This window comes from Lytechinus pictus, chromosome 3 (genome assembly GCF_037042905.1).
Source record: "Lytechinus pictus isolate F3 Inbred chromosome 3, Lp3.0, whole genome shotgun sequence".
NCBI classification, from domain to species: domain Eukaryota; kingdom Metazoa; phylum Echinodermata; class Echinoidea; order Temnopleuroida; family Toxopneustidae; genus Lytechinus; species Lytechinus pictus.
This window is the reverse complement of record NC_087247.1, coordinates 64,724,664-64,750,194: the sequence shown is the minus strand read 5'-3', so window position 1 is coordinate 64,750,194 and position 25,531 is coordinate 64,724,664. Positions and strand designations below refer to the sequence as shown.

Sequence of the window (25,531 nt, the reverse complement as noted above, 5' to 3'; positions counted from 1 at the left end):
GAAGTTATTGAATATTAAAGTTTAGCAATATATTGTGAAAACAGTTTTATGCATGTTGTCATGAATATTCATTAGATGGGCTGATGATGTAAAATCCCCACTTTCCTTTTTGTCTCGCCCACCAGAGGTGAAGGCGAGACTTAGGGATCCAAATGTCATCCGCCCGTCACAAACCTTATGACACATAACTCCGCAACCGTAAGTCACTTTTCAACCAAACTTGGATGGTAGATGGACTTGGGGGACCTGCATGTTAGGCTGCAGTCGGAGGTCACATGGTAAGGTCAAACGTCATTTTCAGGTCAACGTTAAAGTTTACATGCAAGACTCTTATGACACCTAATTCCGCAACCGCAAGTCACTCTTCACCCAATCTTGGATTGTCGATGTAGTTAGGAGACCTGCATGTCATGCTGCAGTCGCAGGTCACATGGTAAGGTCAAAGGTCATTTTCAGGTCAACGTTAAAGTTTACATGCAAGACTCCCTTATGACACCAAACTCCGCAACCGTAAGTCACTTTTCAACCAAACTTGGATTGTAGATGGACTTGGGGGACCTGCATGTTAGGCTGCAGTCGGAGGTCACATGGTAAGGTCAAACGTCATTTTCAGGTCAACGTTAAAGTTTACATGCAAGACTCTTATGACACCTAACTCCGCAACCGCAAGTCACTCTTCACCCAATCTTGGATTGTCGATGTAGTTAGGAGACCTGCATGTCATGCTGCAGTCGCAGGTCACATGGTGAGGTCAAAGGCCATTATCGTTACACCAATAATTTTGGTTCTTGAAGGAAAAAAAAATGAATAAACCTAATTTCATATGATAAAATACAAAAGAACAAGTGGGGATATGACATCATCAATTTGGTCATTGAATATTCATGAAGACATGCCAAGAACCAAAATAATGCAAATCTTTAATATGCCATAACTGTGTTATTCCTTGTCCGATTTTGATCAAATTTTCTGTGTTTTGTTTGTCTGATTTTTCTTAATCTCTTCAAATCATATTATTTTCAGCCTGGAGTACCCCTTCTAAGGGTTTTATTAAAAAAAATACACAGATATTTTATTTCAATCCGGCACCCAATCAAAATAAAATTTGATGTAAAATCAGTAGTTATCCATTAAAACAAATTTTCGTTTTATAGCTTCTACATCCTAATTGTTTTGGGCACATACATTCTGATAATCTGGTTATTAATTGGAATAGTTACTGTAAGATACATTTACTTTGGGGAGATTATATTTACCAAAACTAAAGATATGATTTAAACTTAAAGAATTTTGTGGATAGTGTACACAAGAAAATGTAACAATCACATCAAATAAAATAAATATATATGTACATTATTCTAATACATGTTTATTCATTCACAAAATTGATATTTCTATAATGTATGGGAAGTTACCATTTGCACAAAATATCTTCAGTACCAATTATTTTCTTTTCCAATCAAGAGGAAACTTTAGACAGCATTCACTTTAATCATATCCAGCAACTTTGAAAGGACAGGACAATTTAGTCAGTGCTGACGACTACAGTGCTTTGATATACATATTCAAGCTCTGTTATTCAATCCTATTTTTGATAGAATGATGCTATGTGAAAATTCTTCATTTCATACATGATAATGCCAAAAATTAAAGGTCACCAAAAATGTGAAAATATAAATTGAATTACGTCAACAGAGAGGGAGAGAAGAGAACAATGGCAATTTCAGTACAATCTTCTGGGAAATAAACTTACAGCATTTTTAAGCCTCCTTGTTTTTGTAAATGGGTTGAAACTTGAAACAGTGATATGTAAATTAGTAAGTTTATGTCAATGTACGATAAATTTTCTTATGTACTTTAAAGTTTATCATATAAAAATTTATATTTCCAACTGTTGTTAACTCCTCAAGGAATGTGCACAATCCTCAATGTAATTTATTCTAACAAAAAAGACATCTTTGTGAAAGAAGAATGAAGATAGTCAGTTTCATATGCCACAAGTAATAAGAAAAAGTGAGATATAGTATTGAGTTACAAATTTGCAAATTTACAAATTTGCAAAAGTATTTCATATCAAAGAGGTTGACATGTGGTGCTCCATAAAGTTCTCAAACTCTTAATAATTATTAGCACAAAGGGCCTAATGAAATAGATATTGATCAACCAAAGTCATGAAATAATTCTCAAAATGTGGCTTTTCTTGTAAATGGACAGAACATGAAATCACACTGACAAGAATACTTTGCAAATCTTTGATTGCTTTTAAAGGCTCCTTAATCTCGAGTATGAACAGTACAAAGAGGTAGATAAGGTGCATTGCTAAAAAAAGCCTCATAATCTACTCCACTGATGACATAGGTCTAATCCATATCAATTGGATGGGCATAGACATTCATTTCCAAGTTTAAATCAGAATAGTGAACACCATTTGATCACTTGTTACTAAAACGCATTCATGCTTTCTTAGCAGTTGGATACAACAACCACGCTATATCATGCACAGTATAGTAAAATTAATTTGATGTAAATGAACAAATTAAACAGTTGCATGTTTGATGAGATTGCATTAACAATCATTCAGTTTAACTAGAATGGTATTTTCCCCAATTGCCTTGACATGAAGTTTGCTATAATCCAGAGATATGCAATCATAGCAATGAAATGTTCTTGATGTGGCAGAATGGCTTCCTTGTAAATACCTCAAAATAAATTCAATTCACAGTTATTTTTTTTATAATATTATTTTTGGTAAAGTTCTCAAAGTAAGAAACATGCTGTTACGTTTTATCCCTGATTATCCCAAATTCATCTTCTAGTTCAACACTTAAAGAGTTTTCATTATCAACAAACATCTCTTCTAAGGCTATAGCAAGACTCTCTCCCATCAAGATGGGTCTATCTGCTGGTTGATAAGACTCTACTTTCTGACATCTCCTCAATGGCCATACAATGTGACTGGCTTTAGCATGTAGCAGACCAAGAGCAATCTGTGACAAGACAAAAAATTGTTGTAAGTATAATATTGCACGTTTTCACATTTGGGGGAAAAAATAAAAGGCATAAAAAAAGATGTATTAAAAACATGTTCAATAAAAAATATAATATTCATCCTGACATAAACATGAAAAGAGAATACATGTACTTGCTTGAATAATAAATAGTAAATATTGAGACTAGGAGATTACTGTCTAAAAGAATATTTGCAAACAATTCCGTTCTTCCTTATGCTAGGACAGATAAGCCTTTTTTAATAAAATCAAGGTCCATTGGACAAATATTGTTATTTAGTCCTACCCTGATATATAATCATGGATCAATCTCTTGAAAAGCACTGCACTTGACAGAACTTGTGAAGGGAGACAAAATGGTCTCCAAGTTAAATTTTACTACAGGAGTTAGAAGTAACTTTTCTACATCGCATAATAATTATCCCTGGAATTAAAAAAAGATAACTTTATGTTTAGAGAATGTACACTGTATCTTCTTGAATGATAAATGGGAATCCAACCTTGGTAATAAAAGAGTTGTGTGAAAGAAAAAATAAGAAAAACATAATGGTGAAAAATTGAAAGTTATTGGACCAGGAAAAAGAAAAATACAGCAGTTTAAAAATGAGATAAAATATGTAAATTTTCAATTGGTAACTCAGTTGAGTAAAATTTAGACATATAAACTCAAAAAAAGTTTGGAAATCTGACTTTGATCGATAATCCCTCCTCGGTTTTAGAAAATATTAATGTGCGATTGATACCAATGAAATAAATAATTTAATTCTCTTTAAAATGATACCTTACATGATATGATTATGGTTTACATGGAGGTGCAGTGCCTTGGAATGTGGGGCAAAGTCAAAATTCAAAAGTTGCAAAATGACTGAATATTGAAAGTCACTATCCTTTTTTTTCTGTGGTGATGAGTGAGTTTCTCGGTTTCTTTTGTTTTCATGTACCTTAACATCAACATTTAAAAGGAATCAAACACATCTCGGCACCAAACATAGAACAAACAAACAAACATGCATGGGTATTTCAAACCATGTTATCTCACAGAACCATCACTACATAAACCACAACAAAACATCAAAAATGAAGTAGCAGGGGCTTGATTTGAATGGATTATCATCTTTATTGACACAGACAAAAGAATCATGTTCTTTGTTGACCCTACACGACCATGCCTGTTTTGCAGCTTTTCAATTTAGACCTCTTCCAACACTTTTTAATCCTGCTCTTTTCATGGCATGATCATAACAAGCATGGTATCATTTCAAAGAGAATTAAATGATCTTATAGTTTTGAATGATATCAAATATGCATTGTATAAAATTTGGAATTGGGAGAAATTAATAGCCAAACTCAGATTTCCAAACTTTTTTTGAGGGGTTTAGTTAAGATCACTGATCATTCTTACATTTGTTTTAAACTTATCAGGAATGTGTTGTCTTCTCCTTGGTACTTTTCCCTTAATAGGGAGGATATTTCATTTTCATGGGCCATCATAAAGGAAAATATTCTGAGTGAAACTTTCGACAAAGATGACTTTTTATTAATTTTGTATATTGGAGAAAATTGAGCACAAGTCTCATTCTCCACACCATAAACTATGTGTCCAATTTGAATTCCCATACCTACAGTGATTTCAACCCATAATCCACACCATAAAGATATAACTATGTGTCCAATTTGAATTCCCATACCTACAGTGATTTCAACCCATAATCCACACCATAAAGATATAACTATGTGTCCAATTCAAATTCCCTATACCTACAGTGATTTCAACCCATTCTCCACACCATAAAGATATTACTATGTGTCCAATTTGAATTCCCCATACCTACAGTGATTTCAACTTCACTACTTACATAAATTTCTAATGTTTGTCAATTCTCATTCAATATTAAATTTCACAAGATCTGCTTCTCTGAATTTTATTCTTCATTGAAGATAACTTTATACTTGGTTTGGATTCCCTATTAACACCCCTATTGATACTTACTGGTCCAAAGTAATTACTATCCAGACTGACTTCTCGATGGTCTCCTTCCAACCAGCAGTGACCCTCTGGTACAGTCACATAACGGTTTTTATATCCTAATGTTCTGCAACACAATGATAAGATTTACAAGAAAATTCAAAATCTAAAATCTCCCAAAACATGTTGAAATCTGCATTAGTCATTTCATGGCCCAAGTCCAAGCCAAATTTCAGACCAGAATAAGCAAAACATGTGTTGGTAACATATTCTAGGTAAAATTTCACCTAAGTCAGAAGCAGATTTATGTGGTCCCAAGAGCTTTAACTTAGGTAAAGTCACCTGTATCTGATTCAGAAGGCAGTCACAAATACGCCCTAATAATAAGTTCTTCCTTACTATGCATTTTTTTCAAGCTTCATCTTAGTATTAAATCAGTGATTGGTCTGACACATTAAAACAAAATAAGGATTAATCTAATGACAAGCTGATTCCTGCAATGAAATATTAGATAGATTCTTGACTGTACAGTCCTCTTTTCAAGATTCAATCAGAAGCACGTAAGCATTGGCAGACAGTGAGCTTGGATGATCCCCCAATGTATTTAGAGAATGTCCTGCTCCTCCACCCATCAGAGGGTAATAACCCTCCTTTTTTCAGAAATAATATCTACTTTTTGTTTTGCCTGTCCAGTTATTTTGGAAACAATGAAATCATTTGACAATGAGAACCATTTTTCCCTCTAATTATTGCAAAACAAAGTAGAAAGTAGTTCTATCCCCTCCCTCACCCCCAAAATAGGTTAATACTGGATCCACTCCTGCACACATCGCTAACACTTGGTTTGTGATCAATTTGAGCAGTCAATGGTCATGACACCACAATATATTCTATAAATCTCTTTATCAAATTAAAAGTCTCTATTAAATGTTGATTTCATGTAAAATTAAGTGCTAATCTATAATAAATTACAACAAAAGATTTCCCGCAATAATTGTGAGCTAAGACCAATAGACCAACCAAGGGCAGTCAAACTTACCTTATTGTATCTCCTTCAAGAGCAATAACCCTTTTAATTAAAACCTCCCGAGGGTGATGAGGAGAGCTGGCAATAAAGAAAAAAAATAACTAAATAAAAAATCAAGACTTGAAAAGTTGAAACTGCTGGTTAAACATACACGGTGACTGCATCGCCATGATATTGGACGATCAATCTTTTAGATTAGTACAGTAGTAGCGCATGTCCCTTGAGTATGATTCGACCAATGCAGTCACTGAGTTGAGTGTCTCATATCGCATGCAACTGGGAAGGTAGGCCTGAATTATGCTTAAACTTCATATCTTTGACAAACGCCATCATGTGGTGGTATTCTAAACATCTCTGACATGCCTAATCTTTCAAAATCAACCCATCACTACATCTTTTATATATTTAGATCTTAAATCAATTAAAGTTTTTCTTCCGTAAAAAACTTTTGTGCATGTAACATACCTGCCAACCATTGCAATTTTGGCGGAATTATATGGGTTTTTTACCTCTTTGCCGATTTCCGATTTTTAAACCAAAATTCTGATATTTGGGTTAATCAATATAGTGTTGAAATTATTGAAACAGCAGTATCATGCTACTAATGCATGCACGGCTGTATGATGCAACCAACGCACAAACGGCTACGCAAATGCGCTGTTAATATCGACACAGAGAACGCAACACGCTGAACTCCAATAGGTGTTTCATGAAGCTGTTCGTTATGACGAGCGACTTTACGAACGACTGGTGACCCTTTCTTATAGTCAACGATATCAACACCGTGTGCTCACTGGTGTTGAGTTAGCTCTTAAAAAGGGTAACCAGTCCATAAAGTCGTTTGTAACTAACGAGGAGTTTTATGAAACACCCCACCTGGGGGCAGTTTCATAAAGCTGTTCGAAGAACGACTGGTGATCCTTTCTTGCGCGCAAAACCATCACTAATGAATATACCATTCGCCATAAGGATCACCAGTCGTTCTTAAAGTCGCTCTTAACTTATGAACAGCTTTATGAAACACCCACCTGGTGCGTGTGCATGTGGCTAGTCAATAGAACTGTACAGAGCACTGACAAATTGTTCTTTGTGGTGTACCATGCTTTTGTGGACAATTTTTGTTTGATTACATGTGAAATATCATAAGTGCCATGTTGTGTTGAATACAGTTGTGATTTTGTGATTAAAAAAAAGCAGTCTTGGCATTAGAATAAGCCAGTTCTTAGTTCCACTCTGCGCATGATCGGAAGATTCTGCGCATGATCAGACGAAGGTCATTTTTACAAAAGTGACATGGTGGTTTCACTGGTTTAAAATTTAATGAGATAATCACCAACTTGGATTTTTGATTATTCATGTATTTTTTTTAATTGCGTTGTTCATTTACATCCACAAAAACAACAATGCAGCCACGGATGACTGGTATCTCACAGTTTGAAAAGTACATTGTATAACATGCTATAATATGCATTCAAAGTAGAAATGCAACAAATACCTTCATAGAGTGTTGAATGGTGTGCTATTCTAGTCACCTGGTCTATTCAATTTCTTCATCCTGCTATGTAAGGCATTCTTACATAATATCTTGCTTTGAAATCTGCCTATCACAATGAAAAAAATGAAGGGTTATTTGACCAAAATTGCCCATGAAGTAACTACGAACTGGTCTATTCCATAGCCATTGGTTATCCAAATTCTGGAAGGCAAGTTGACTTTGATTTAACTTTTTATCAATATCTTTAACATTAGTTTTGTTTTACTGAACTGAACTTGTGCGCATGCTCTAGATCTGTCTCTACATAATTTTCAACATTGATCTGCACTTAAATATTTCTCGAATAATTGTCAAATTGCAGTGTGGGTGCAGGTCGGGCGAATATAGCCGTTAATTTCGGCTACGTTTTTGTCATGGCCGAAAATCTGCTTTCTTACCAACAAGCACTTATCCAATGTAGGTTATGATAACCTTGTCCTCAGTGTGGTGAAATAACATGAATAAGAATGTTTGGCTTATTTTCCCTTGATGATAGACTGGATAAATGCTTGATTTTTTGGCACGTCAGTTTTTAACAGAGTTGATGTATGGGTGTATGCTTTAAATGTACTATTTTCATTTAATTTTACTTTGCTACTTTTAAATAATCAACAATACTTTTATTTGTATATTTGTATTACTTGTTTTATGTTTTCTTTATCTATACTCCTTTATATGTGTGTGTATATATATATATATATAACAGGTCATTTAGGGTCAATGATCTTAGACCATGTTAGGGGAATCAACATAAAAATCTTAACCGAAGGTTAAGTTTTTGAAATGTCATAAGTATATGGGCCTAGTTCATGAAACTTGGACATAAGAGTAATCAAGTATTACTGAACACACTGCCTGAATTTCAGGTCACATGACCAAGTTCAAAGGTCATTTAAGGTCAAGGAACTTTGGTCATGTTGGGGGAATTCGTTAAATTGCAATCATAACTTTGAAAGTTTATAAATCTAGTTAATGAAACTTGGATATAAGAATAATCAAGTATCAGCAAACATCCTGTTCAAGTTTTAGGTCACATGATGAAGGTCAAATGTCATTTAGGGTCAATGAACTTTGGCCATATTGGAGATATTTGTTGATTTCTATCATAACTTTGAAAGTTTATACTAGGTCAAGTTTATGAAACTTAGACATTAGAGTAATCAAGTGTCATTGAACATCATGCTTGATATTCAGGTCACATGACAAAAAGGTCAAAGGTCATCTAGGGTCAATGAACGTAGTATTTTATCATGAATATAAATTGTGTCTTTCTATTTTTAAATAACTATTGATAGTTGTTTTTAAAAGTCAGCACTACTGGCTGCTATATTTAATGGCGTAATGCAGGCTAGACTGCCAGAGGCGCTCCACTTGTTTCTAATAAAAAAGAGTCTGTGGAGATGAAGATCTGCATCAATCTTACTTTCCACTAATAGAGGGCCTCACAAAAATATGCTCAAAATTAAAGTTTTTGAGTGCTCTGGTGAATAAAAAAAATTATTCCCAAGTCTATAATGAAAACAAATCACACCTGAATGAAACGGGGGGGGGGGGGGGGGTCACAAAAGTGATATTCTAAAGACTTTTTCGAGTTTTTGATGTATGTTAAATAGACTCACCACGGTCAGGGTAGTTTCCAGCTCGAGCAAGTGCCAACAAGGAAATACATGTATGACAATTAGATAATTTGATTCAATGTTTATTTTTATGTATTCATTAAAAAAAAACAAATTATAAATGTTCATTATAAACTGTTTTAATTTTAAGTTTGTGCTATGACACATGTTATAACATTTTGTAGATTATTAGAGATCTACTAAAAACTAAATTGAGCAGTTTACAATAAAGCAAATATAAGATGAAATTACCAAATGGAATGACTGGAAAAGGATGAAGGTGTTATGAATCCTTGACAAGGAAAGAATGAAAATTAAATTTTAAACAAGTAAATGAAAAATTAACATGAGCAATCTGGTAGTAAAAAGTTATTTCTATAAGACCTATACAAAATATCAAATCATCAGTAAAATAAACAGACCTGAAGTAGAACACTGATATATTTGATCACTGATTCTTGTTTACATCCCCAGGAGATTGCACATTCAAGATGAGCCATCCAGCCAAAATGCATGTACTGCAGAAGTATAGAAAAGAATATTCAGAGAAATTTCCTGTACTTTCTATTTCAGAATGCGGAGAACAGTATACGTACTGCACAGTGTGTTCAGTGGACGTGAACATTGGCCATGAGGGAATCGGTGATATACAACGAAATATAAACTAAAAAAAGCATAGCACTAAATGCAGAGGCTACTAATGGAAAGCCCCTGACATATTTCACAACAACCTCAGATGTAAGCGTTACTAATGCAGAGGTTTCGTTTACAGAATTCATCACTGAACATAGTATTCCTCTTTGTGTGGCAGACCACTGCAGAAAACTATTTAAGAAGATGTTCCTGGATTCTCAGATAGCTCAAAAGTATGCATGTGTCCGAACAAAGACCAGTTACATTGTTGATACTTTCGGGAAAGACAGCCAGAAAATAATTCTGAAAAGCATCAGAGAATCGCCATTCAGCATGGCCACTGATGGTAATACCAATTATGAAGATGTGAAGTTATACCCAGTGTGTGTGAGATACTTTGATCCCAAAGAAGGGCAAGTCATGACTGTACTTCTGTCACTCACTGTGTGTGCCAATCCATCAACTGGAGAAAATATCTTCCTGCTTCTTCAAAGTGAAATGGAAACTTTGGAAATTCCCTGGAAAACCTTGTGAGTTTTTTGCTCATAATGCATCGGTGATGCTTGGCAAGGTGAAAGGAGTTTCTGCATTCATACAGAAAAAAACACCATCCTTGTATGTTGCCTGTAAGATACGATACATGTAATTGTACTTATAGATTTCTTTGAATAAAGTTGCAAAATTACAGATTGTGAATATGAAACTGAGAAAATAACTGATTTGTTCATTTTATTTACTTTAGTTGTTTATTTAATATAATTTGATTTTTTGTTTATTTGTGTATTCATTTTTTTTTTTTTTTTTTTTTGGGGGGGGGGTCTTGTCTGAACAAAGTTTGGCAGAGACCTAGTAATCACTTATCCTGTTAGTCTGTTTAGTCTGTTAGTCTGAATACACATGCAGTGACACTATAATTAAACAACAATAATGCTAAATTATACGACTGCCAAAAAAATATGCAGCATATATATATATCCATATAATCATTTCCTGTTTTCCTAATACAGGCTGCCCCTGTCACCTGAAGGCTGATGTATAATGCTGCAGAGAGACCATCAAAACATCTTCCAGTCAAGATTGATGATCTACTCATAGACATTTTCTATCATCTGGAAAAAAAGTATTAAGAGGAAGCAGTCATCTAAAGCCCATCAGGAGAAGACAGGTGCTCCTCCTCATAGAATACTGATTACTGAAACATGTCAGCACTTGTTAGCTGTCTCTTGGACATTGCATTGCAAGATTACTTGAACAGTGGGATGCATTGCTATCATTCTTCAAAGAAGAAGTTGCCAAAGAGAAAACTACAAACAAAACCGTGTTGAACAGGGCTCATCACTGTCAAAGCCTGCCTCCCTGACACCAATGAGTGATACTTCTGTTATCAAACAAAAGTCAGCTGTACTGCCTTGCACCAAGAGACCAGTGAGCGAAGGTGGAAATCCTGCACACAAAAAAAGAAACAGAAGTCTTTGACTTGCCTGCCTGGCTCTAAGAAACCAATAACTTCATCTGTCAAGCCTAGCAAAAACAAACATGCTGCAACTTCACAGTGCCAAGATACATCAAGTTCTGAGTCTGTGTCCAGTAGATCAAAGACTTGTGTTGCCACTCCATTCTTTCCAAGAGAGCCTGGTGTCTTGACAACTGGAATGTCAAGTAAGCCTTCAAAGCGTTTGTCATCATCGTCAAGTAATACTTCAAGAAAGTCAACTTCAAAGGGGTGTACTTCTGCCACAAAATCTTCAATAACAAACACCGATACCAATCCACAGCGTGTAATTTCTAGGATGACTGATCCGAATGTCAAATTGAGCTGTTTGTTCTTAAGCAAATAACTGCCGTTGTTTGAGAGCAATGTGATTCTTCAGAAGGATAAGCCTTGTATCAATCGCTTACACAGTACAATGTGCTCTCAGCTCTGTGATCTTTTGGTAAGGTTTGTCAAACCTCAAGTGATATCACAAACTAATGTGTATGAAGTAGACTTCACTAATGAAGATAATCAAAAGAGTGATGATGAGTTGTATGTGAGTCAGACAGTCAGAACATTTATTCAGTTGAATGGACAAGAATATATCTGAAGAACTTCTACAAGTGTGTACGAAGCTACACGTATGTATTATGTCACCGTCTGTAGTTGTATGGTCAAGCTTACCCTTTCAAAAAGGGAATCCTTTAAAATGCTGAAGTTTTGAGAGTGTCCAAGAGAAACCAAGTAACACTGAAGCAATGGCTCTACTTTGCTATGACTATGAGAGAGCATAGAGAAGAATTCTGCAGGTTTCAGGTTGATTCTCTAGATTACATTTTGAAGCAAGAGAAGAGAGTCGATCAAGTATGGAATGAAATTTCCCAACTGAAGTTACCTGCAAGTGGTGGTGCAAGGTATGCTGCTCTAGTCCAGCTAGCAAAGATTGTCATGGTCATGTCGAGTTCCGGTCAAGCTTGTCAACAAAAGTATTGGGGAATTTGATGACAAGAAGGATGGGCATGGTAGCTACATCTACACCCTGCTATGCAGTTACCCATTCTGCAGCTCTCCTGAAGCAGGCAAAGCAAGCGACATCAACTGGCCTGAAATCATAGACTGAAAAATGCTTGTTGTTGGTAAGATTGATCTTACATCATTATGTAGTACACATACACAATTGTCAATAGCAAAATAATGCCAATGATATGTAATAACAGACAAAAAAGAATTGATAAATTATATCAAATTACATAAAGTTAGGTCATCCTCTGGTGTGGTAATGAGGGTGAATTTGCTTTAAAAAGTGTTGGGAAATGCTACTTTACATGCTGAAAATGCAAAGAGTCCCTATCGTTTGCAGGGGACACCTGCTAGGCACCCTCATAGCTTTGATACTGATTTTTTACTATCAAAGGTTGGCAGGTATGATGTAGTATTGAAATGAGGTGCAATAGCAACCGTGTGTCCCTTATGCCATTGTGTGCTAAACATACAAATGCCTGTTCTCCCTGACGTGGCTTTTCGAACATGAATAAAGAATAACAAGTGGAACGCCTCTGGCAGTCTCCCCTGCATTCAATAAAGCAGCAGTGCTGACTTTGAAAACAGATATTGAATAATTATTCACAAAAGAAAACAATCGTATGATAATAAAATAAAATACTATGTCCATCGACCAAAGTAGACATTTGGCCATAATCATGTTACCTAATATGTGTGCAATAGTCGATTTGACATTCTCCGAACCTAGAAATGTTCTTTCCGATGAAGTTTTTTTCTTGATTCGTGTTCATATGGGGTCCTAAAACAAATTCAGCTTGGTTGCCCAAAGTTGCCATTTGGGCAATTTTGCTAATTTGCATAAATCCAAAATGGCCGCCACATGCCATCTTAAAAAACCTAACTTTTGAATCCCCTTGCCACTAAATGATGAGGAATAACTCTTATTAGGGGTTAAGGGGTGTGTAGAATCCATTTATATTATTATTTTTGCAATATAGGGTCATCTTCATGTCAAATCCAAAATGGCCGCCAGATGCAATCTTGAAAAATTGACTTTTGATCCCCTTGCCCCAGAAGGATGAGTAATACCTTTGTTTAGGGGTTTTGGGGTGTGTAGAATCTCTTTCTGCCATCTACTTTGCAATATAAGGTCATCTTCAGGTCAAATCCAAGATGGCCGCCAGATGACGCCATCTTGAAATATTAATTTTGAACCCTTTGTCAAAGAATCATGAATAATAACTTTATTCGTGAGTCACTTGGTATGTTGATTCAATTTCTGATGTAATTTTGCAATAAAGGATAATCTTCAGATCAAATCCAAGATGGCCGCCAAACGCCATCTTGAAAACTTACTTTCCGAGGCTTACAGTGGAAGGGCTTATGTAAGGGGATTTCAGTAAGAATACTCATTCATTTTATTAATTCTCAATTTTTAGTTCAAGGGAAAGTCAGAACTGAGATGTAGTCAGACGTTCGACTTTAACTGTTCACCTTAGAATGAATCCTCTTTAGGTTAGGGCTATGGTCAATTTCGGGTGTATTTTTATTTCTTTTAATGTCCACCCATACTTTTGTACTGAACTGCTTAAGAGGCTTTAAAGTCTTATTTGAATTTGAAGTGTTTTCTCCATATTTTCCTAAATCAAAGCGTCCATTGATAGGTAGGCATCAGTTAGTCTCAAAAGACGATGGTGTAGCGCGCTAGGTATTACATTTTCGAGTCTCTAAAGCAAATTTGTACAAAGGAGGATGGCGCTGAGACAGGTTCAGATAGAGATGCTGCCCTAGCCTTCCTCCTTGGTCATTGGCCTGCCAATGTAGCATTCCGATTATTTTCTGATGTCTTGACCCCTGTACTTAGTAGCTCTCCATAGATAGACTATCATCTACATCCTCACAAGTGTTAGTGTTTATGCCAGCAAGTTTTATGTCACATTTGTAGGTGTGTTTATAACGGAGGTGTGATCTATCTGGGGACCAATCACACAGCTCACCTCACATTGGCGAATCCCTTCTAGGATTTGCCAAAGTTTCATGCGGCGAACATGCCCCAGCCACTTGAGGCACCTTTCACTAAGGAGCGAGAATAAGCTGGGGATGCCCGTATGCATGTACGCTGACATGGCTGAAGGGCCTTATATTTTTCACTCTGTCCTGCCATTTAATGTGCAGGATACGTCCGAGGCAGCTGACATGGAAGGTGTTTAGCCGCTGTTCTTGATCGGCGTACGTTTTCCAGGACTTATTTCCGTTCAGGAGCTTGGCCATGGCTGTGACAGATTTTCCTCTCCTGGTGCTTAACTCCTTGTCCAGCTAGTGAAAGGCAACTGGAGACAGATAGTCAATCCAAGGTAGGTGAGGAGCCCACCAAAACCAGACGACTGCGTGCTGTTGATAGAGATATCTGGAGGACGGTCAGTGTCTTGAGTCGATCAGGATTTCTGTCTTACAGGTTGATAGGTGATCCAAACCCCTTACATGCACAGGACAGGTGGCTGTATGACTAGGTCCTGTAGGCCTATACTCCCGCTTCGTTATGAAAGGCAGGGGCGACGTTGTTGCCGTACAACATCTCACGAATGAGAACCATCGTAACCATTGTTTTGGCACGTAGCCGGTCGATGTTGAAGAGTTTCCCATCTGCCCCTTGCATTCGCCAAATGCATACTGGGGAAGCATGGAGAAGAAGATCCCAACGAGTGTCAGGGCCAGGCGTAGCCTAATTGCTTCACGACACTGCTAGGAACTGAGGAAATTAAGCTACCAGACGTTCCAGCATTGTAGCAAACTGTGCTCATGGAATGATATGACCATGGATCAGTCTTGGGGAGCCTACTACAGGAGACTATAAAGTACACTCGTGCTGACCAAGACAAAGGCTTTTGTCAGGACGAAAAGTCCAATGACAATTATAAAGGAAGGTAATAAGTTAACAAATTTTCTGAAAAATATGAAGAAATCACTTTTTAATTAAAAATCATACTTTGAAGTCCTTTCACTAGAAAAGTATGGCTGGACAAAAAAAAATTGATGAGAACTCCCTAAATAGGTCATAGCCCAAACCTTATGGTTCCATTTTAAGGTGAGCAGTTATGACGAATCATATCAACCATCTGACCATCTTTGACCTTACTTGACCACTAAAAATTGAGAAATTGAAAGAAATTAATAATTCTTACTTAAATACCCTTACATGAGCTCCTTCACATAATAGGAACCCTCTATAGGACAGCGTGTACGCTTTTTGGGAGAGTACTTCTTCAAGGTTCAAGGTTCAATAGTCTCGGGAAGTATTTTTTTTTTAATATGGCGTTTAGCAGCCATCTTGTTTTGATCTGAATGATTCAATATTGCAAAATTACCAATAGAAATGCAATTAACATATCACATAACTCACGAAAAGAGACATTATTCATGATTATTTGACAAAGGGTTCAAAATTAATATTTCAAGATGGCGTCATCTGGCGGCCATCTTGGATTTGACCTGAAGATGACATTATATTGCAAAATAGATAGCAGAAAGAGATTCTACACATACAAAAACCCCTAAACAGAGGTATTACTTGTCATTCTGGGGCAAGGGGTTTAAAAGTCAATTTTTCAAGATGGCATCTGGCGGCCATTTTGGATTTGACATGAAGATGACCTTATATTGCAAAAATGATAATAGAAATGGATTCTTCACACCCCTAAACCCCTAAAAAGAGTCCTTACTCATCATCTTGTGGCAAGGGGTTCAAAAGTTAAGTTTTTAAAATGGCACATGGTGGCCATTTTGGATTTATGCAAATTAGCAAAATTGCCCAAATGGCAACTTTGGGCAACCAAGCTGAATTTGTTCTAGGGCCCCATAGGAACACAAATCAAGAAAAAAACTTCACCGGAAAGAACATTTCTAGGTTGGTGTATTGAGCCTATGGGACTGTCAAATCGACTACAAAACAAACATTCATACTTGATTGCCCCTACATGTATGTCTAAGCTTCATGAACTACGTGTAGATCCATAACCTATCTAAGTTATGATTACAATTTCACAAATACCCCAAACATGATCAAAGTTCATTGACCCTAAATGACCTTTGACCTTGGTCATGTGACCTGAAGCTCGCACAGGATGTTCAGGGATAAGTAATTGCTCTTATGTCTAAGTTTCATGAACTGGATCCATAAACTTAAGTTATGACGACAATTCCACGAATTCCCCCAACATGGCCAAAGTTCAATGACACTAAGTGACATTTGAACTTGGTAATGTGACCTGAAACTCAGGCAGGATCCTCATTAATATTGATTACCCTTCTGTCCAAGTTTCATTATCTAGGTCCACATACTTTCTAAGATATGACTTTTAAAAAACTTAACCTTGGTTAAGATTTCAATGTTGACGATGCCGCCGCAGTCACCATTGGAAAAGCGGCACCTATAGTCTTCTCTCCTATGCAGGCGAGACAAAAATCATCATCTCAACTGAGATCATAAATGGCTGATAAGTTTGGAAATTATGTTCTCTAAACTTTAAGGATCTAAAAAAAATCTTCTTGAGATGCCAAGCAAAGTATATGTTTATTGAACAACAAAAATTACATTCATCACCAAGATCTATACTATAGATGGTGGTGTAAATGTTGTAAATTTTGTTTGCAAAGATTTTTTTTTATATTCATCTTAGATATAATTACTCTTATTACTGTATAAAGTAAGCAACTTTGGTCTACGATATAACTCACACTAAAGAAACAACATCTCCCCTCTCGATGTTATAGTCACGTACAGACCATCGGCTCAAGAATAATACATCCCTTTGCTTAGAAGAATCTGGATTTAAGGCAGGCTGAAGAATAAAACAATCAACATTAGATTTTAAGTTAGTAGCAACAAGATTGTGAAAAAGAAAAACTTTGAAAGGTCAAGGTTTATTATAAACTCTAGGGTAAGCTCACCCTTAAAAACTTTATTGTAAAAATAAAGCAAAACAAGTGTCGCTAGGGCGAGCACATAATACACCACCTGTAACATGGAAAATGGAGTTATTGGTCAAGCAAGAAAAGTGAAGGGTGGTAACTTCACCTTTGACCTTTTGACCTCAAAATCGATAGGCTTTCTGGGATCTGTGCTAGTATCATACACACAAAATTATATGAGCCAAGGTTAAGTTAAACTGAAGTAATCGCGATTACAATTGGAAAAGTTAATGGACGGATGGACAGACGGACACCGAGCGTGATACCATAATACATCCCGTAGGACGGGAGTATAAAAATCAATGAAATGTCATTTTATCAAAAAATTGAAAATAGGTTTTATTATACCTACAGAACATCAACACCCATTTCACACCTGCTCCTTAAAGAAGAAAAGTTTTAGTCATCAAGATACAAGTGGAACGCCTCTGGCACTCTTGCCTACATTACGCCATTCAATATACTAGCAGCGGTGCTGACTTTGAACAAGTGGAATGCCTCTGGCCGTCTCACCTGCATCACGCGATTCAATATAGCAGCAGTGCTGATTTTGAAAACTACTATAACTCGCACAAGATGTTCAGTGATACTTGGTTACTCTTATTTCCACGTTTTATGAACTAGACCAATACACTTATAGAGATATGATGGCAATTCAACAAATACCCCCAACGTGGCCAAAGTTCTTTGACCTTACATGACCTTTGACCTTGATCATGTGACCTGAAACTCGCACAGGATGTTCAGTGATACTTGATTACTATTATGTCCAAGTTTTATGAACTAGACCAACACACTTTCAAATTTATGGCTGTAATTCAACAAATACCCCAATTTGGCCAAAGTTCATTGACCCTAAATGACCTTTGACCTTGATCATGTGACCTGAAACTTGCACAGGATGTTCAGTAATACTTGATTACTATTATGTCCAAGTTTCATGAATCAGATCCATAAACTTTCAAAGTTATGATGGTAATTCAACAGATACCCCCTATTCGGCCAAAGTTCATTGACCCTAAATGACCTTTGACCTTGGTCATGTGACGTGAAACTCATGCAGGATGTTCAGTGATACTTGATTAACCTTATGTATAAGTTTCATGAACTAGGTCCATATATTTTCTAAGTTATGATGACATTTCAAAAACTTAACCTTAGGTTAAGATTTTGATGTTGATTCCCCCAACATGGTCTAAGTTCATTGACCCTAAATGACCTTTGACCTTGGTCATGTGACATGAAACTCAGGCAGGATGTTCAGTAATACTTGATTAACCTTATGGCCAAGTTTCATGAACTAGGTCCATATACTTTCTAAGTTATGCTGTCATTTCAAAAACTTAACCTCAGGTTAAGATTTGGTGTTGACGCCGCCGCCGCCGTCGCCGTCGCCGCCGCCGCCGCCGTCGCCGCCGCCGTCGGAAAAGCGGCGCCTATAGTCTCACTCTGCTATGCAGGTGAGACAAAAACAACTAAATTTACAACGCGGAAAATGGAGTTATTGGTTAAGCAAGAAAAGTGGAAGGTGGTGACTTCACCTTTGACCTTCTAACCTAAAAATCAATAGAATTGCTGGGATCCATGCTAGTATCATAAACACCAAATTATATGAGCCTCTAGAGGTTAGGTTAAACTGAAGTTACAAGGACTGCAGAAGGGTAAGATGAAAACATGTCACTGTGACCTTGACCTTTGGACCACAAAATCAATAGGCTTCCTGGGATTCATGCTAGTATCATACAGACCAAATCATATGAGCCTAGATTAAGTTTAACTAAAGTTATCGTGTTTACACTTTTAGGACTTCAGAAGGGTAAAATGAAAACATATCAGTGTGACCTTGACCATTGATCTTTTGATCTCAAAATCAAAAGGCTTCCTGGGATCCATGCTAGTATCATACACACCAAATTATATGAGCCTACGTTAAGTTCAACTAAAGTTAAAGGACTTCAGAAGGGTTATGAAAACATATCAGTGTGACCTTGACCTTTTGACCTCAAAATCAAAAGGCTTCCTGGGATCCATGCTAGTATCATTCAGACCAAATTATATGAGCCTAGGTTAACTCAAACTGAAGTTATCGCATTTAAAATGACTGCAATAGGGTAAGATGGAAGCATGTCAGTGTGACCTTGACCTTTGACCTTAAAATCAATAATCTTCCTGCGATCCATGCTAGTATCATACACACAAAATTATATGAGCCTAGGATAAGTTAAACTGACATCGTGTAAATTACAAGGACTGCAGAAGGGCAAGATGAAAATATGTCACTGTGACCTTGACCTTCGACCTTTTGACGTCAAAATCGAAGATTCCTGGGATCCATGCTAGTATCATACACACCAAATTATATGAGCCTAGGTTAAGTTAAAGTGAAGTTATCGCGTATACAAGGGAAAGTTAACAGATGGACAGACGGACGGACACTGAGCGTGATACCATAATACGTCCAGTGTAGACCGGCGTATAAAAAAAAACACAATTCACATGATAATAAAATACTATGCTCATTGATCCTAAATGACCTTTGACCTTGGTAATGTGACCTGAATCTCAAGCAGGATGTTCAATGATACTTGATTACCATAATGTCTAAGTTTCATGAACTAGATCTTCAACTTTCAAAGTTATGATGGCAATTCAGCAAATACCTCCAACATGGCCAAAATTTGTTGACCTTAAATGACCTTTTACCTTAGTCATGTGACCTGAAACTTGCACAGGATGTTTGCTGATACTTGAAAGTCGATCTATAAATTCTCAAAGTTATGATGGCACATATAATTCCCACAACATAATCTAAGTTCATTGACCTTTGACCATGGTCATGGGACCTGAAAATCATAAAGGATGTTCAGTGATACTCTTATGTCCAAGTCTCATGAAATAGGCCCATACTTTCTAAATTATGATGACATTTAAAAAACTTAACCTTCGGTTAAGATTTTAATGTTGATTTCCCCAACATGGTCTTAGTTCATTGACCCTAAATGACCTTTGACCTTGGTCATGTGACATCAGACTCTGGCAGGATCTTTAGTAATACCTGATAACAATTATGTTACAGTTTCATGAACTAGGCCCAAATACTTTCTAAGTTATGATGAAATTTCAAAAACCTAACCTTCGGTTAAGATTTGATGTTGACATCGGCAGCGCCTATAGTCTCGCTCTGCTATGCAGGCGAGACAAAAAATGAAATTTATGCTTTTTATATTATTAAAAAAACAATAACATATAGGCCTATGGGGCAGCTGCTCATATATGTTGTCACAAACAAAAAACTTGAAATTCTTTTAACTTTTTTCATCTTCAATGGATTTCCTCAAACCCTTCACGAATATGAATACTCTCTGGTATTTTTATAACAAACCTTTCGTTAACGTGAACTTCCCCTTTGAATAAAAAAAATTTTAAAAGATGATGCCACTATTATTTTTAAGGTCATCTTGCCCCTCTGTTTACTCTAATTAGCAGTAATCACAGCTAGTGTGCCAGCCAGTCAGGTCCATTTTTATTGCAAGTTGTTATCTTAATCTCCCTTGTTCCTGGATTGTACCAGTCAGAATGAATATTCTACCCTGGTCATGCCTCCCCAAGTATACTTGTACTAGGTTACTTTTACTATTAATGCAATACAAAGCCCTAGATACTATACAAAGATTGTAAGCAATTTAGTGTTGATAACGTAATAATTTCAATGGCATACAGACGAGGCCACTTGTGGGAACTTGTGCTCCCCCCCTCAAAAAAAAAAGGAAAAAAGAGAGAAAGAAAATGAAAAGGAAAGAGTGAAATATTATACTATTTTTTAACATTATGTCAAAATCTATCAAAAATTTGATTTTGAATAACAAAGGTCAAAATTTTTGCCCACTCGCATCTTTTTAGAATTTTTGTCTCGCCTGCATAGCAGAGCGAGACTATAGGCATCGCTTTTTTCTGACGGCAGCAGCGGCAGCGTTGTCAACATTAAAATCTGCAAGGTTATAAGTTTTTGAAATGTCATCATGAATTAGAAAGTATATGGACCTACTTGTAGTACATAAAACTTGGACATAAGGGTAAATCAAGTAAATACTGAACATCCTGCATGAGTTTCAGGTCACATGACCAAGGTCAAAGGTCATTTTGGGTTAATGAACTTAGACCACGTTGGGAGAATTAATATCAAAATCTTAACCAAGGTTAAGTGTTTGAAATGTCGTCATAACCTAAAAATTATATAGACCTAGTTCATGAAACTTAAACATAAGGGTAAGTCTGTTAATCACTGAACATCCTGCCTGAGTTTCAGGTCACATGACCAAGTTAACCAAAGGTCACTTAGGTTCAACAAACTTTGACCATGTTGGGGATATTTGTGGAATTGTCATCATATAACTTTGAAATTTTATGGATCTAGTTCATGAAACTTAAACATGAGAGCAATTAAGTATCCCTGAACATCCTGTGCGAGTTTCAGGTCACATGACCAAGGTCAAAGGTCATTTAGGGTCAATGAACTTTGGCCATGTTGGGGTTTTTGCTGAACTGGTATCATAACAGCTTTTGGATCTATGTAGTTCATGAAACATAGGCATAAGGGTTATCACATTTGTTTTGCACACGTCTTTTTAATTCACATGATTATTGTAAGGTCATGTTGGGTCAATTGACATAGTATTTTATTATCATACGGGTGTTTTCTTTATGAATAATTATTCAATAGCTGTTTTCAAAGTCTGCATTGTTGCCAAATTGAATTTTGTGAACAGAATCTTACATTCTAAAAGCTCTGGTCATGTGACCTATAAATATTAATGAGTATGCAAATAGCTGCCAATACGTGTGTATATACTAGTGAATCAGATGACAATAAAATCAAATTATTTCACGGAAAATACATTTAAATAGTATACGGTAGTGAGTGAATAAATATCGATATGATTATGTGAGAAAATAGTTTAGGCTCTGATCTTGTTTGAGAAATAATAAAAAAGTGAAATTCTAGCTAACTTTTTGAATAGTATTAGTTAGTATACTATACTAACCTTGCAATACGTGTGAGTGCGTTAGAGCTAGTGCTAGTAGTAGAGCCTAGAGGTGCATATCTCAATTTTTTACACAGAATGTTTTCAATTAGCAAAGCCTTCCCTAGCTGTTGGGGATATTTGCTCAGACTAATAAATGTGTCAATATTTTTGTTATATTGTTGTTAAATTCGCGGCCAATCGGCAATTCGTAAAATAATAGCTTATAGTTACAGTATTCTTTGAGGATACGTGCGCCAGGGTATCGGTACTCAGAGCTGCCAAGTTGTATTTTGCATTTTCAGTATTCTTATCCCCCAAAATCAGTATTTTGACAAAAAAAATCAGTATTTTTACGATAACCATGATTGCCATCCCACCTTTGTGACTCGGTATATCTAAAATGGTTCACGGTCCCGATGTTCGGGTAGGTGGAGCGTAGTGTAGCGGTAGTGAAGTGGAGCCTGCACGAACATCACCTGAGGTAGGTTATGATATAACCTTGTTCTCAGTTACATCTCTACAGTAGAGGCGCACGGCCAATATGGGAGACTCTCTCCAATAGGGGAGACAATCTCCCACATTGGAGACTTGCTTTGCAAAAGGACAAAAGAAACAACACCAACAAAAGCATGATTTTTTCCACCCAAAATTTTGTCTCACTAGGTGGTTTCAGACCGCCTCGAAGTTCGCCAGTTCCAGGTATTCTCTGATCGGGAAATTTACCCCGATCAGAAAATACCAGGTATTTTGGCGGTGTGAAAGCAAACTACGCGTAATATCCCCGAAAGAAAATACCCGATAAATAGTAGGTACTTGGCGAAATTACGAGAACTTTCGCGGGGATTTTTCCAAGGTCGTGGGTATTTTGGCGGTCTGAAAGCAAATTACGGGAACTTTTAGCCCAGCGTGTCGTTGGGTGCGGCGCCGTGCATGGGTTGCTGCTGGGCTAGTGATTTTGAATTTCGCGCCTTGCTGCTTATCAGACCATACTGCGCATGCTCGTAACTTCAGGAACTTATCCCGAAGGGTATGTTTCAGGGCGGTGTGAATGCAGGAATAATTAATGGGTATTTTTCAGCCTAAAAAAGTTCTCATAATTTAACGGGGATTCTTGTGATCGAGGCGGTTTGAAACCACCTAATGAGGTCAGAAGCCCATTTGTTTTGTGTGTGATTGACAACAAAAATCCTTATCAAAACAAAAGTAGATGGTGAATTTTTAAAGTAGACGGTGAAAAGGGGTAATTTTTCATGAGGAATCTGCTTATCACATTTTTATTTGCCGCCAAGGTAATCCTTTTGCAGCAAATGTAAACAAAGGAAATTGGTATCCAAAACTGGAGACTGTCTCTGAAATTGGATACCCAAATTCTTTACAAAAGTCTCTGATATTGGAGATAATCTCCCACATTGGAGACAGTCTCCAATATTGGCCGTGCGCCTCTACTGCTCTATGTGTGGCAAAATAAGGTTGACAATGTTTGGATTATTTTCTCTTTTTCTTTTGGAAAAATGCTTGATTTTTTTACACTCTCAGTTTCCATTACAGCTTTTCATTATATAAATTGGCTCTTAAGTAAATTTGATTCTTTAAATTATTTTTTCTTTATTAAAAATAGAGCTTGAAAAATGAAAATTTTCTTGCCATATGGCATAATTATTACTTTCCACCAATAGAGGGCGTACACAAAAATATGCCCAAGAAAATTCAAGTTTTTGAGCGCTCTGGTCAATACAAAAATTATTCTAAGTTACTAATGAAAATTGAATTGCAACTGTATGGAAATTAATAATTTTGGTCACAAAAGTGATATTTTAATGATTTTTTAAAGTGTGTGATCAATACAGCATTGGCATACCATACTCCATACTACCGTACTAGACTATGGTACGGTTAACCCAGAAGCTTACCGTGTATTTTACCATTGTCACCGGACTAGGGTGATTTATGGTCTAAATATTTCTCCAAATGAATTGTGAAAACAGAAAGTATACAATTACCACGATTATATGGATGAAGGTCTAACGAGTGGCAGATTCCTGACATCTGGGCAGTCTGGAACCTCAAAAAAACGAAAAGTTATCTCCTTCTACCCCGTCTCGATCGGCCATTTTTGTTAAAAATCGTAACAAAATGGCCGATCGAGACTGGGTAGAAGGAGAGAACTTTTCGTTTTTTTGAGGTTCCAGACTGTGCCCAGATGTCAGGAATCTGCCACTCGTTAGACCTTCATCCATATAATCGTGGTAATTGTATACTTTCCGTTTTCACAATTCATTTGGAGAAATATTTAGATCATAAATCACCCTAGTCCGGTGACAATGGTAAAATACACGGTAAGCTTCTGGGCTCCCGCCCGCTGCGCGGGCGGGAGCTCTCTGGGTTATGCCATGGTACGGTATGTCAATGCCGATTGACAATGATTGAGCACCATTTTAATTTAAAAAATCATTAAAATATCACTTTTGTGACCAAAATTATTAATTTCCATACAGTTGCAATTCAATTTTCATTAGTAATTTAGAATAATTTTTGTATTGACCAGAGCGCTCAAAAACAGTCCTACCCGTAGGCGTAGATTCTCCACAGCCACAGGCAGGATGGTAGCACTAGCAGTGAACCACTGGCACCAGTGGCAGTGCCATGGGCAGTGGGTACGAGAGCCTACCGTATTCGACCCAACGTTACTTACCTGCATCGATTTTCCAGAGACTGTTGCAAAATATCCTATATTATCAAAAAATGCTAGAGACCCGCCAACTCCCAGAGTAAAACCACCTGCAAAAACTCTAATAGCCTGCTTTCCGGTCATTGTTAGCTCAAGTTGTGATAATTCTTGTCCCGGCAGGAGATTAAATCAGGACAAGTAACCCTCGATAAATTTCTTCTAAACCAATTAACTAAGCAAAGAGTCAAAGACACTAAATATTACGACATGTCAATTCCGCGTGCTTCCGTAGCACGTGCCCGAACAACGAGAGCGTAAAGAAACTAAGAAAGTTATACTTTTCAGTTTTCACCTGTCAAATAAATTAGGGGGGGGGTCTCACAAAAGGTCCACTACACAGCAAGCAAAGAAAAAAGGGGGAAAACAAAAGGATATTAAAAAAATATATATATTATCTTTTTTATATAAATGTAAATAAGCTCACGACTTATTAGTATTTGGCTCACCGGCCACGCTGAAAAAACCCCGCTATTTTAAATTTTGAGCACGTTGCATTGTTGACTTAGCCCTTCACTCTAGCTCTATAGTAACAATTGTTTAAAGTTTTAAAC

At 36.7% G+C, this 25,531-nt stretch overlaps 1 protein-coding gene across 1 annotated transcript; it reads right to left on the bottom strand.

Moving 5' to 3' along the window:
- Window positions 1-1,340: 1,340 nt before the first annotated feature.
- Window positions 1,341-25,225, bottom strand: LOC129255409 (mitochondrial inner membrane protease subunit 2-like). Its single transcript, XM_064097564.1, has 5 exons — window positions 24,945-25,225; window positions 16,995-17,098; window positions 6,014-6,079; window positions 4,999-5,101; window positions 1,341-2,987 (listed from the first exon to the last, which is right to left on the bottom strand). Exons 1-5 carry the CDS (start codon window positions 25,062-25,064, stop codon window positions 2,778-2,780), a joined length of 603 nt encoding a protein of 200 aa, XP_063953634.1. The 5' UTR covers window positions 25,065-25,225; the 3' UTR covers window positions 1,341-2,777.
- Window positions 25,226-25,531: the final 306 nt, after the last annotated feature.